Here is a 13867-nt window from a genome sequence, read left to right on the forward strand (position 1 = left end):
GAGATAATGGCACATCCCAAAGAGTTCATTCTCTTAACATTGATTCCTATAATTAGAGGCAACATCATGTTGTCTATGGTAACTCCAAGTCCCTTTCCTTTTCGAAGGAACGACAGAAACCATGTTGTGACTGAAGGTAACTACTGACACTGACACTTCTGTTCTTTTTGCAGAGAGATGTTTTAAATAAAAAAAGAATCAGCGTTGTTATATTACCATGCAAACTAATCAATTGCATAGATACACATGAGATTGATCTTTACTAATTATTTCAATATTACTGCATGCAAGTTTTTTTTTTTAAATAAGTGACTTTAAATTGAGACTGATACAACAACCTATGACACTTTAAATAAGATGTATGTATATTTATTTACACCACATTCACATTACAGTAAGTCTTTATGACACTTCTACAGCAGGACACTGACACATAGAAAAAGTGCTGCTGCAGTCATAGTTCAGAATCAGTCATCTTCTTCTGGACTTTAAGCTCAAGTTGCACAAAACACCAAGAAAGACAGAACTAAACCGTTTACATGGTTCCCTTCAAATCCCCCAAAAATCTCAACTTTTTGTTCCCAGTTAAACACAATTTTTAAAACCCCAAGAGGCAAGGGAACCTCTTCCACAGTGCAAAAAAACCATTCACAGCAGAGTGTGAACACAGTTCATTAAAAAGTCGACACCTGCCTCAGTGAGAATGATTGGAGAAGTTCAAGATTTTTAAAAGAATAGACCCGACCCACAAATATAAATCGAATACAGAAAGAGGCTTCTGATCAACAGACCTGGTTTACTAGAAACAAAAAGAATGAAGAATCAAAGTCCTCTTAAACACATGCTCTACTTAGAGGATGATAGACTTCAGCCAGTATAGTCTCAGATATTGCACACCTAATGTAATAAATATGAGCCACTTACAGATATTTAGATATATTAACATTTTTCTTGTGAAATGCATGTTAAAAGCATAACTATTGATCGATTTGAATGTAAGCTATATACAGATGATGTAAATGTCATGTATGTGATAATCTTTAACAAACATCCAAATGTGAACTTAAACTCAGTGTGAGTCGCTGTTGAGTTCATTAAAACTGTGACAAAGAGAGGGGAATGCAGATAAAAAGCGAATGAATACAAAGGGGATCCAGTGTCTTTAACAGCCTTCTCTCGCTCACAGTCCAAGGTGAGAGCTCGTGCAGTGCGAGGGAGTCGTCAGTCCACCTGTCTGACCATTTTCTGTCACCTGTTGCCACGGCAGTGTGGCCAAAGCTCATAGCAGGTCAGGTAGTATGAGGCCCGGGGGTTTGGGCTCCACGCAGTTTATCCAGAAATTGGCACAGCTGGCGTGGTACTGGTGGCCTCCATACAGCAGCTTGAAGTTGTCCGTCTCAGAGTTGAACGCCTGAATGAGTGAAAGGTTGAAACATTACAAACCCGCAACACACAGGAGGAAGAGCGACAGATATGCAGGAACAAAAGGACAACACACGACAGTGATTGATCATTGGAAGAATTAAAGCATGTTGGAAGTGCACCCCGTCCCAAGATTTCATAATCTGATACTAAAAATATCCTAAGTCATCATTCAGAATACGATCGACATCGGCTCTGTGCTAAACAGCTCAGCTGTTGTGTACATGACCCTGTTGTATGCTGCAGCCAAGTTGTGGGAGAGTAAATCCGCCTCTGGCAAGAAAAACAGATTCTGTAATGCATGCATAAAATACCTGCATGGGAAGATTTGAACTGTCACATTTGTTTTAAATCGCCTGCATAAAAGATAGTTTGAATTCTTATGCAGACGGTCGGAAAAAAACTTCAACAGCACATAAATAATGTACAACCTCGAATAGGTACAACTGGAAAGTGCAAATCAGTATTTACATAGTGATGCATGAGCCCACAAACACACCACGTGAACGGCTCGCGGATCACTTCTTCTGAAAATACATGAAATAAACATGAACGCGGTTTTGTGAAGAATGTTGCTGTGATTGATTTCAGAGCATACGGCGGCACGTTTAAACTCTCACTTAGACTTGTGAGGAACGAACAGGCTCGTCGGTTTTTCTGAGACTGTGCTCTAAGAAATAAACATTCACGACATCGAGGGAGACGAAAAAGAGACACATGAAACGGTCTGGCATCTCTTTAAACATTCTACATGCAATCCAGATCCAGTTATAGTGTGTGTGTGTGTGTGTGTGTGTGTGTGTGTGTGTGTGTGTGTGTGTGTGTGTGTGTGTTAAACGCCCCATTGAGGAACTTTGTGTGGATGTTGGCGCAGCTTATAGCATCAGTATTGACACCAGTCTGCTTCATGACAAGCAACAAACTCCTCACAGGAGCTTTAAGACATGTTCATCTCTCATGTCTTCCTCTTACAAAGCAAGCACAAGGACTCTCTTGTAGGCACCGTCTAAAGCCTCTGACCAGGCACTGCTACATCTGCAGCTTTATTGTAAATGAGGGAGAGAATGGGCGAATATCATACAAAAAATTCATTGAATGATATCTCACAAAAAGTGTCCAAACCATCCAGAGAGAGATACGACAAGCTGTAAGACTATTTTGTTTCACATCAGTCAAATATGTAACTTACCATCGCTGTCTTTACATATAAATGTAGTCTGATTTATGTGAAGAATGTGCGAGGGATCTGCTCAGAGTTAAGAGACTCAAATATTTAATATTTGGTCAGCTTTCATCCTCACTGTCTTGCTGCCAGATTTAAAGACCCTCGTGCTCTGAAGCAGAAAACGAGACCTGTTGCTTCAAACCTCAAATGTTAAACTTTAGGGACTGTTTAGGGATCTGACCCTCGCTGGACTGCTGCTGATGCGAATTTTCAGTAGTTCCGACTGTAGCACTGTGTGTGCAACAGGGAGCTGCTAATGTGTGCGGTGTGCCGTTGAAGAGTTTGCATCTCTGGTGAGATACTGGGAGCTGAAGCCGTAGAGAGGAATGAGTCATGTGCAGTGAATCACAGCCTCCCACGCAGACGAGAGACGCATGCGGAAAGCAACGACTGCATACAAATAAATAAAACACACACGTAGCAACTTTGCACACAAAACACTGAAGTCAGATACATGTCCACCTGCTCGGATGCAGTCTGCAGCACAGACGCTTCACAGGACGACGGGCTTTCTTACACAAACTGAATGACACGTTTTGCACTCACTGCTTTTACGAACGCGCTCGCGTTTCACAGGCAGATCGATTTCCTCTCCGGGGACTCTTTTTGTGCCCTGGCCTACTTGTCTCCACAAACCTGCACTTACAGCTGCCAAAGCTGGGAAAACGTTGGGAGGGAGAGGATGCTATACGAAAAGGGCGATCGCACAAAGAAGCACTGTAATAGCGGCTGCTTTCACTGCAGTGCCTTTCCCTCTCAAAGCTGAACCTTTTCCCTTCGACCTCACCTGTAAGGACGTGAACAGATGACCATTTAGTTGGTTCTGACAGGACAGAAACTGTGTGTCTTCAAGACAGGTTGAAACAAGAAGAAGAGAAGTCATGCTTTCAAGCTGTGGCTGTTCAGATAAAACATCGACTCTAATCATTCACCTGACCTTTGAATGTAAAGGTTAGAGATTCAGAAGTGGGCTCCATGTGGTTGAATAACATTTAAACCCACCGTGAGTATCTAGAATCCTATTTTGCACTATTCCTTAGATCTTGGAAATAAAGGATGCGTAATTACCCTTACCATTCTGTCATTGTCTTGAGTCAGAGCCTGTAAGCACAAGAGGAGTCAGCAAGTTCATGCAATGCCCAGCAGCGAGAAAAAACAAAGGAAGAGCAGCAAGAAAACATTCAGATCAGCTGTGTGTCACCACGACAGAGCGCCCCCTTTCCCCTCCAGTTTGTGGGTTAAAACAGGAACGAAGTCGAGTTATTACTCTCGGGGCTCCTACACACTTCCATTCACAGTGTTCATGAGCTTCTGCTTCAAAATCTTCCAAAGGTATGATTGAAGATTTCAGTCACTTGAGTTCCCTGTCCAGTCATCAAATCGGAAATGGATTTCAAAAGTTTGATTTCACTTTGAACAGCTGTCTTTTTTTCTGGGCATAGCTGCCTTCATCAGCAGCTCCAACAGCAGAAACTTTGGTTGGAAAACAAACTTAGCTTTGCTCATTTGCAAAAACTCAATCATCATAAACTTTGGTTCTTTGGCAGGTTTTCTCAGACGTAATGTCAGTAAAAAGCATGTGAACTGATTCTTAGAAGAACTGCGGGGATCAGCCCTGAGCTCACTTTGAAGGACTCGTCCGCTTTCATTTATTTCCATTTGATTCTGAAGTTTCAAACAAGCAAACTGTGAATAACTCGCCAGTACAAGGAACAAGGCAGTTTCACAGTAAATGGTGTAACCACTTCTCTTCAAACGGTGCTTTTCCACTGATTGTAATGGTGTTCAAAGCGGATTGAAATTATAAGGGAGAGAGGATCCCTGATAGGTTTAGTAAAGTGATCTCATCACACAAAGCACTGTCCCATTCAGACTGTGTCACAACCAGTCTGAGATTCTGACGCCGACTAACTCACATTCACACAGAATAACTTCATCTGTGATCAACCAAAACATCTGTGCTCTCACTGCCGGTGCACTTTGTTCTGATCCACTGCAGTAATGGAGAGAGCAGAGTTTGAGAACATCATGTCATCTGAAGCTAAAAATATTCTTTACAACATTTCTGTTCTTGGTTCTTTGGTTTGAACCGTTTCAGACAGGAAGGTTGGCAGTTCTCAAACTACTTCCCAGTTTATCGGTGTAATGTGAGGAGTGTCTGACTTTATCAACCTGTATGATGAGATACCCTGCTAACCCGGGACTAAATGAAGTGAGACAGATATGGCCAACCACAGCGCATCTTTTCGAGCAAAGATGTCGAGGCGATGGAACGTTTGAGAGAACAAACTGGATATAAAGATCTCAAAGCCCTGATGCAGTGCTTTCTTTTAGTAAACGCTGCACACTTCCATCAATCTAAATCCTCCTGCACTCCAGAAAGCAGCATTTATAAAAAAAAAAAAGCCATAAATGCTAAATTACTTTAAAATCATTTTTGGTGCTTTCCTCTGAGGTTGCTCAAACAGTTATTCGGGTTGAGAAGTGCTCGGGAATCATTCGATGAAAAGTGTCCGTTTTGATCAAACTGCTTCGGCTTTTGACTGAAGAAGTTGCTGCTGGTCACCCGCCACCTCCTGAAGCGGGGTAAAAAGAGATGACAGGATTGTGGCATCCCACAATGTTTCATCCAAAAAGCAGCAAGATGAGAGAGAACTTCTGTGGACTTATTTTTTTTCTCCCCCATTTTGTGTTGACTAATTTGAAAGATTTTTTTTTTTTTTACAAACATTAAAATTCAGAGCATGGAGCGATTGAGTTCATCTGCTGTCAAGCATGACTCTCATTTATTCGATGCCACATTAACACCGACACCCTTCTGTACCTTAGCTTGAAAACAAATCATTAGCCCTTCACTAAAGGACAATGAAACAATCAGCGCCGTCTGTGGTGGCCAAAGTCGTGCTTTCACTTCATTATGCTCTGAACGGATGGCTTTTGTGCATTCTTACCAGTGTGCCTCTGCCAAAAATGTAATTAAAAGATGGGTTACTAATCTCATGCTAGTGGCACAGAGACAAAATAAAGCTGCATTCATTTTCAGCCTGCTTCTGCAAACACACGAGTGTGAGGTGAGGGAGAGATGTGCAGGTCTATTATCAGCTGTACTGCCTGCTTATGACAAATGTGGAAGCTGCATCTGCTGGCGTCCTGGATGTCTCTCAGTCAGCTATATCTCGCTCAGTCCATCCATCTGGCTCTGGCTGAGCAGCAGAGGGCTTAGGAGGAACAATCAAGGCCACCGTCCTGACCTCCAAACAGCGGGCCTCAAGAACACCATTAATGGGCCTGCGTTGATGAAAATCACGGCCCTTGTAGGCGAGGAGCTGGACAAAGAGCAATTGTACTCATAGGGCCCCAGTCAGAGTTAATAACTGAACGGTTATCAGAAGAAGAAAAACTAAGTGCTGTTAGTTGAAAGTGGTGAGCTGAGAGAGGCGACAGGACTGAAAATGAAACCCTTCCAAGACCAAGTGGCGACGTTTGTGACCTCAAAGAACCAATCCCAGAGTGCAAAAGAAACCAAAAAAAAAAAAAAACACCCGAGGGGCCACAGTGACAGCTCTCCTCTCTCACTTATTATTTATATTCCTATACTTATGATTAAGTGGAAAAAGGGACGGATAGTGACAAACTAAAAGGGGGAATATAAGCGCCTACCTTAGCTGAGTTAGACATACTGCTATCGTTAAATCACTCACCCACCATGATTATATACTGGGACAAGAACAAGCAGTCCAGTTCTGTGCATGTAAACGTCCTGACTTTATTAAAAATTCAAGGGATGTCTGAGAGAATAAAAAAAAAGCTCAACAGATAGGAGCTAAGATCGTCAAGTCTAACAGCAAACAGGAAATTGATCCACCCGCGTTGGAAGGGTGGTTCTGTTCAGATTCTTTTTGTGAGTTTGTCTTTTCGGACATGATGAGAGACACGCAGTGGAACCTGTCACTTTGGCCCCCCCCCGCCAGGCGCGGCTGAGAAAGAAGAATAGGCCCCCTCAAGGCCCCCAGTGGGAAGAGTGGAGTGAGATTTGGATGACAGTTTACTGTCTCATACTCGTTTAAACAGACGTCCGATAGTGCTCCCTTGTTTGTTCTGCAAAACGTTTCAAAGTCAAAGAAATGTCAAATTGTTATCCACTGTGGATGAGCACAACAACATTTATGTAAAAAATGCTTTCACAAACAGGATGCATGTACATGTACGTGTACGTGTGTGTGTGTGTGTGTGTGTGTGTGTGTGTGTGTGTGAACACAAACCTTGCTGCGAGCGCCAACATTAAGCAGACACACCCCGCAAGCCAACTCCTTGGCGTTCTTGATGCCGTGTCTCAGAATACAGGAGGAGAAATCCAGGGAGCTTTCATCAGGCTGCACACACAAACACACACACCGAAAATAATTGTATTTCTTGCTGCAGGGAAAACGTAGCATTTCTATTCTTTTAATAACAACTAGTCTGCTTATAGTAAACATCATCAACTTTTTATAAATGCTCGACTTGACTTTTACTACGTGGAATAAGAACAGACAATATGAGCATGTTCTTCTTTCTTTAAAAACAGAAGCGTACTCTCTCACATTAAAAAAAAAAAAAAACTCTCTTAGGAGACAGTGTAACTTCTTCCACAGTGTAGAAAGCAGTTTTGCTGTCGACGACGTCCTCACTCCTCTGTCTCGACTTCACAGGCTCCAGAAACCAGCTGGATGAAGAAATCTATAGAGTCCTTTTCATCCCTGTTGACATGAACACACGGCCTACCAAAGAGGCTCCAGATACCAAATCGATAGATCATTGATTTTAAGCTAATGGACCAACAATACTGGATTCACTAACATTTCATGATGCTATTGCAGCTTGTATTATTGCAAATAAACCCTATGCTCTATTCTGGTGCATATTTAAGTTCCTTAAACGTGTCTGGATGAAATGAAAACGTAGCCCAAGCAGCTGCATACATGTATTTGTGAGACAGTGTATCAGGAGTAGACGTTGTCAGATGTGGAGACGCTTTGAGTTTGGCATTCAGACCAAGGCCATCTTAATTTACTTTTCGTCAGCCTGGCCCTTTTAGTAATTACTTGTCAAAGACCATATGTCCTTGCCCTAACGAGTTTCCTGCTTCATCATCTACGTCTCTCTAAATGAGAGCATAATAAGCAAAGTCAACATCATGACGGCTTCATAAAAGACTTGAAGCACCAGAAAGGTGAGTAAGAAGAAGTCCCCTCATTGACTTGAAAGCCAGAAAGTGTGTGTCAGGACAAGATTTCATAGCAGAAGGAAAACAAAGAAGCTTGTCAAAAAAAACAAGAAAACAATTAGATTAAAACCAGAAAGCGTCGATGACAGTCCCTGCAAAGGTACTAAAACTAGAAAATGTGTGTTAGGAAAAGTCAACACCTAAACATTAAAACCAGAGGAAGTGTGATAGTAAAGTCCCCACAGTGATAGAAAAAAAACAGAAAGTGTGTCAGATGACGACGTAAAGAATGCAGGTTTGAGGATCTCTCACAGTGGCTTAACTTTTTCCTACCTGGGCACTACTTCATTTGATACTCTCCATTACTTTTACTGTAATTCCATCATGTGCTCTGTGACTTACAGCGAGCTTGGCGAGCGACATGAAGCCCATGAGGTTGTTCCACACGCGGCTGATGTCCTTCAGCAGCTGTTGGAGCTTCTCAGAGCACACGGCCGTCGCCTTGATGCCCAGTTCCACGCGCCTCGTGACGCGATACACTTCTACCACACCTGGAGGAGAAATAAAGACCAGCGATTACAAAAACACGTTTGATTGCTTCTCTTAAGACGTGTCACAGCTCATTCAAAGCAGAGGAACACAATAAGTCAGACCAGGTGGAGATAAGCCATCAAACCACCAAAGCTCGTTCTGATCCTATCCTGCCTGTCCTTCAGTGGGGTGCAAACGCCACACGCAGGGTTCTTCAACAATCCATGTTTGTGTACAGTGTTGTGTGTTAGCGTGCTTGAGTGTGTTTGTGATCTCTCACCCAGCAGGTACTCCATGCCCTGAGCAGACTGGATGACCTCGGTGCAGACAGAGGAGCTGCTGATGCCGTTCAGGATGTTGTTTGCTTTGGTGATAACCTGAAAGTGGGATTACGTACACACACACACACATTATGCCGTGCAAGTACATTCATCACAATTACAACTCCTGCTTTTTTTTTTTGGTCCAAAATATTTGTTGTGTTTTCTCACTTTTCGGTGTGTTAGCCTGTTGTAACCCCTGAAGGTCCAAAATAAGGAAAATGTCCTTGAAGTGCTACAACTGGACTAAAGAACTCCCACCTATTCTGTTGATCCAAATTAATGTACATTTGTATTGTCACACTCATAAGTCACCCTCACCTAGGGTTGAAGCCAGAACAAAAACAATTACAAACCTCCAGAGCGCTTTCCAGACACCTCTGCCACTCGTATGCGTAGCGCTCACTCTCCTTCAAAAACAAGCACAACGTTATTTACAACAGGCGCAAAAGCAGCAAACATTGGATCATTTCTCTGCTCTGTAGCCTCCGATCAGATCATGTGGAGATTAACGGAGCGGAGATGTGTTGCAGTTCAAGTCAGCATCCTCCCTCACCTCCACTTCCCCAGTCAAGTCCTTGTACTTGTCCCTGATGACGGGCAGGACAGGCTTCTCACTTAAAGTGTTGGACCGGTCTCTAAAGGGCTGCTCGGGGGCAGGGGAGGGGGGCGAGCGCCCAATCTCTTTGTCGCCCAAACTGTGACTGCGCTTGTGGGAGCCTGAGGATGAGAGAGCAGAGGAAGGGCGATGAATGATGTCAGCAAGAAGCAAAGAGACAAACTTATTCTTCTAACAATGAGGATGTCAATCGATGCATCCGTTTGTCTAAGATCATTACAAGTCTGTTCTGTTGCAGATTACTCCTCCTGGACATGGACTGCATGAGTAATTACTTCATTTGTGACAAACACTAATAACGTATAAAACAGATGCACAAATATGCAGGTATGAATAATTCAGAGGGACTCGCAGACGGACAGATCCTGGCAGGGTATCACAACAAACACATGCTAAGCCTCAGACTATTCCAATGGGGCTTCTAGTCAGTGCGTGTGTGTGTGTGTGTGTGTGTGTGTGCGTGCGTGTGCGTGTGCGTGTGTGTGTGTGCGTTTGTGTGTGTGTGTGAGAGGATTGTTCTGACGCAGGTAGTCACACCCCCCCTCCCCCCCATATATACTCCACCCCCCACAGAGACATGCGTCATCCTCCCAACAACACCAGAATCCCCACCATGATCGGATTACTGTTCCACTGGGGGACGATGAGCCAAGTTAGCCCTCTTCTTCTCTACACAAATTAAATCCAGCGTAAGAAGATGAATCTGGGAGTCAAATGGGCTTTTATCGCGGCGCACTGAAACGATCACTGATGATATGCAGAGCACGACGGCAGGCAAAAAGCAATTTGAGAAGCAGCTACTTTTCGGTGGATACGGTTCATTTCTGCTCATGGATTTGTTGGTCTCCTCTAATCCGTCTCTCAGGAGTCACTGCCAATAGAGCGTGGCTGTCATCTCAACACTGCCATCTAATGTCTGACAGCTTTATTACAGATCTGATGGGCCTCACGTGAGGGCAGGATCAGGGAAGATGATTGAGGACACTGTTGAGGGGCCATTTTAGTGCCAAGGGCTCCGAGAGCAAGTAACGAAGTGGCAGACTTGAAATTGAAATCTTCATTTCAGGTTCTAAAAATCAAAAGCTGTCTTCTAAATGTATATTCAGTCAAACAGATTGGAGTAATGATTATTGTGATCACCTGAAGGTCTGTCAGTCCAATTCTTGGGTGAATGATTTGACATTGATTAATAAAAATATGTTGGATTTAACAGGTGAATGGTATAGGAACTCACCTTGGACAGACAAGTCAAATGTTGCCAGTTCGTTCTTGATCATCTCCTCACTGGACTTGACTTTGGGCTGAGCGCTTGCTTTCAGGAAGTCAGACTTGCCAAACTTGGGCTTGTCCCCTTGGAAGGCTCCGAACTCGTCAGAGGCCTCAGCTTGATTTCCCTCAGAGCCCGCCTCTGTGCTGGCAGGGGGCGAGTCGGACTTTTCCGAGATTGTGCTGGCAAAGTCCCCAAAGTCGTCTCCATCATCGGCACCTCCGTGGTCACTGGGGGCAAAGTCAGCAAAGGCTTCGAACTTGTCGTCTGTCGAGGAGCCGTCGTCTGCGGGGAAGGCGGTGGAGATCTTTGCTGCAGAGCTGCCTGTGATGTTTTCAGAGCTGCCAAAGGTCAACTCCGTTCTCTGTGCTGGAGCTAAAGATGGAAGAGAAGCTCCTTCCATGTCCTGCGACTTTCTGACCTCCCCGGGCAGACATTCCTCACGGTCTGACCAGTCATAGCTGGACAAGGTGCTGAGGGCCGACGTCCCAAAGGGGTCAAATTTCATGTCGTCTCCCTCTGTAATGACAACACAGACATACCAGTGGTTCCTAGAAACAGTACAAAAGGAGCCTGGATGATGAACTGATGGATTAACACTGCCACTTATCTACAGATCACATGCTTCGGACAGAATAAGGGCTGTTATGAATATTGAAGGATCACTTCAGATAAATTACTGGAACTGTTGTCTAATTTATCTCTTGTGGTGTCTGGCCAGGCAGCTGGGTTTGATGGACTCTAAAGTTCTGCCTCCACACTGACACAAGGGAGAAGTATTACACGGTGTTTACCAACAGGATTATTAATTAGATAGAAATACAGTACAGCCACCGGTTTGACTATTTCTCCTCACATTGTCCGTCCCTCTTCACTCTGCTGCACCTCTCTCACTCTCTGAACAATGTGTGTGTTTTCTTATATAGAAAAGGAAATACCTTTTTTTTCCCATTTAAGGATATTTTTTTGTAATTTCACAGACAGGTAGTTTATTTCTGGGTTTTTTTCCATGTTGAAAAGATGAAACAACAGGTATGTTAAAAAGCAGGATGTTTTGGTATTTTGGGTAAGTGACCTGACTTTACTGACATTACCCGTGCTTTGTGGCCAATAGTGTTTAGATGTGATTCATACATACTGATTATTGATCCCCACCAACAGAGTTTCTACACACCGTAAACCTTAGGGGCAGGAAAAACTAATGTTTTAAGATTTAAAAAAATATTTATGACTTTCAAAGTAGATTTTTTTGAGCTAATTAATGAATCCCCGCATGAAGTCCAGAGGCTAGCTCCTTAGCAAGACATTCAGCCAGTCTCACAGAAACTACCTGTATATTTTTCTTGTTTTTTAATGTGGGAGCTGAATCATGTAGAAGAGAAAATAAATATTCATTGCTACAATCGAACTGAAACTCGGTGAATTGAAGAGGAAAACAGTTTTCTAGTGGATGGTAATTCTTCTTCTCTGTCCCTTTAATAAAACTCTGTTTTCATTCACGACAGCTTCTCTGACAGTAATTGGATTTGATCTCTGTATACTAAAAGCAACCTGAAAGGCTTTGCTTAGACAATATAAATGAAGATGTTTCCTCTCACTACAGTCTGTGCCTGTTTTGTTGACAGAACAACGCTTTTATCAGTTTCTTTTGGACTAATAGGACAGGAGCTGACAGCGCTGCGCAGCTCACACAAACTCCCCAGCATTCATAAAATTGCCGTCCCCCTCACTCACACACCCCAAAAACACACAACGCCACCTTATTGAACCCTTTCTATTTTACCAGACAAAACCCTCACATACAAAAAGCAATTTGTGAAATTGACAAGGACCCAGTTCTATGTGCTTCGTGTCATTAGATCTATTTACAGCTTCTCAGGAGAAAGGAAGGAGAAAATAAGACGGTACGCATTTCAGCAATACCAACAGTAATATTTATTACGACAACATGAGTAGAGAGAAAGAGAGAGGTCACAAAGTACTGTGAAAGAGGTCTATCATTACAAGAGATTTGTCAAACTAACACTTGTAAAATTGGATTCAGTCATTTGGAGTACAAGGGCATGCAGAGTCAGGAGAAAAGAAGAAAAACAGCGAGAAGGTAAAACAAAGATTATCCTACGAAATAGAAGCAGAAACCAGAATGAGAAGGCACATTCACAGACTAGAATCAGTAACTCTGGGGAGATGACAAACTTTGTTTTACTATCAGGTTGGAAAGCAACAGGTATATTGGAAAAGAATACAGAACACTTTGAAAAGCCAGGTTGAAAAAGAAAGAATTCAAAGAAAAAAAAGCCCAAGGCAGGAAGCATTAACCCTTTGAGGACCTGAACGAGGGAGGGGATGGGTACAGCATCCCCACGCTTTGCGCTCGTTTGGGAAGGGCTGCGTACAAACTGCACTTCAGCGAGTGTGACGAGCCACAAGTGAAGAGGCTGCCACGTTTACCCATGAGCAATCACTCCCACAAATAATCGAGCGTGTCAACGATTCAAGCACTCAAAGGGTTTCAGAAAAACAAAGAGGGCCAGCCCTAACACCTGACATCCCAGACGGGGCCTTCAGTTACATCCAATCACAGATGCAGAAACAGATTTAAAGAGACAGTATCCTTTTTTGTTTGTTTGTTGCTACAGTGATTGTTTGTCAAAGCAGGCTAATGTGCACACACCTGAATGATCCCCTTAGAAATCAGAGATACATCCATACTACTCAAGGAAACAACGTGTAGTCTGGAATGGGAACCTAAAAGAACTGAATTAACATCGTAATCTTACTTCATACTGCAGGCTACACTTAAAGTACATCGGAGGAGAATCACATCAAGATCAAGTAGTCTTTAAGTAGCTAATATTCCTGTAATAAAAATACACTATTAAATCTGCATGTATACATTTGTTCCTTCAATAAAAACAACTTGCAACACTGGTCTGCATAAAACTGTGTTTTGTATAACGTTCTTGTCAATTTCACAAATTGAAAAGGCAGGCACACTGCAGCGAAAAGCAAGGCAGGAAGGGTAATACTAACGTCGTTATGTTCTCAGAGAGCCAGTCTGTCGAGCCACACATGATAGTTCATGCTGCGATATCACAGATAACGGTTGAATAAATACAAAGAATACATCAAATCAGATTCCTTTTTGTGCTCAAACACTCAAAAGGAACTTTAGGAAAGAAATACTGTCTCTTTAAGTTTACAGAAACACAGTGCAAAGCCTGATGGGATTGCTCGGCCTGCTACACGTTACCGACAGGTGAGTCCCAGAGCTCTC

The 13867-nt window shown here is 43.0% G+C and overlaps 1 protein-coding gene across 7 annotated transcripts in view; it reads right to left on the bottom strand.

Annotated features, from left to right (window-relative positions):
* Positions 1-353: 353 nt before the first annotated feature.
* The window catches only part of synrg (synergin, gamma), a 33988-nt gene continuing 20474 nt past the window's right edge, over positions 354-13867 (bottom strand). For 5 of the 7 annotated variants that reach the window (XM_079353482.1, XM_079353481.1, XM_079353480.1 and 2 more), the window contains 8 exons: positions 10558-11109; positions 9261-9424; positions 9061-9114; positions 8665-8761; positions 8256-8404; positions 6910-7020; positions 6707-6745; positions 354-1411 (listed from right to left, as the gene is read on the bottom strand). In XM_079353482.1, the coding sequence (XP_079209608.1) occupies positions 1280-1411; positions 6707-6745; positions 6910-7020; positions 8256-8404; positions 8665-8761; positions 9061-9114; positions 9261-9424; positions 10558-11109 (1298 nt within the window). In that variant the 3' untranslated portion in view covers positions 354-1279. The remainder of the gene's footprint in view (positions 1412-6706; positions 6746-6909; positions 7021-8255; positions 8405-8664; positions 8762-9060; positions 9115-9260; positions 9425-10557; positions 11110-13867) is intronic. The other 2 variants (XM_079353483.1, XM_079353478.1) reach the window with 1 other exon arrangement.

This window comes from Symphodus melops (genome assembly GCF_947650265.1).
Source record: "Symphodus melops genome assembly, chromosome: 10".
Classification (NCBI taxonomy): Eukaryota; Metazoa; Chordata; class Actinopteri; order Labriformes; family Labridae; genus Symphodus; species Symphodus melops.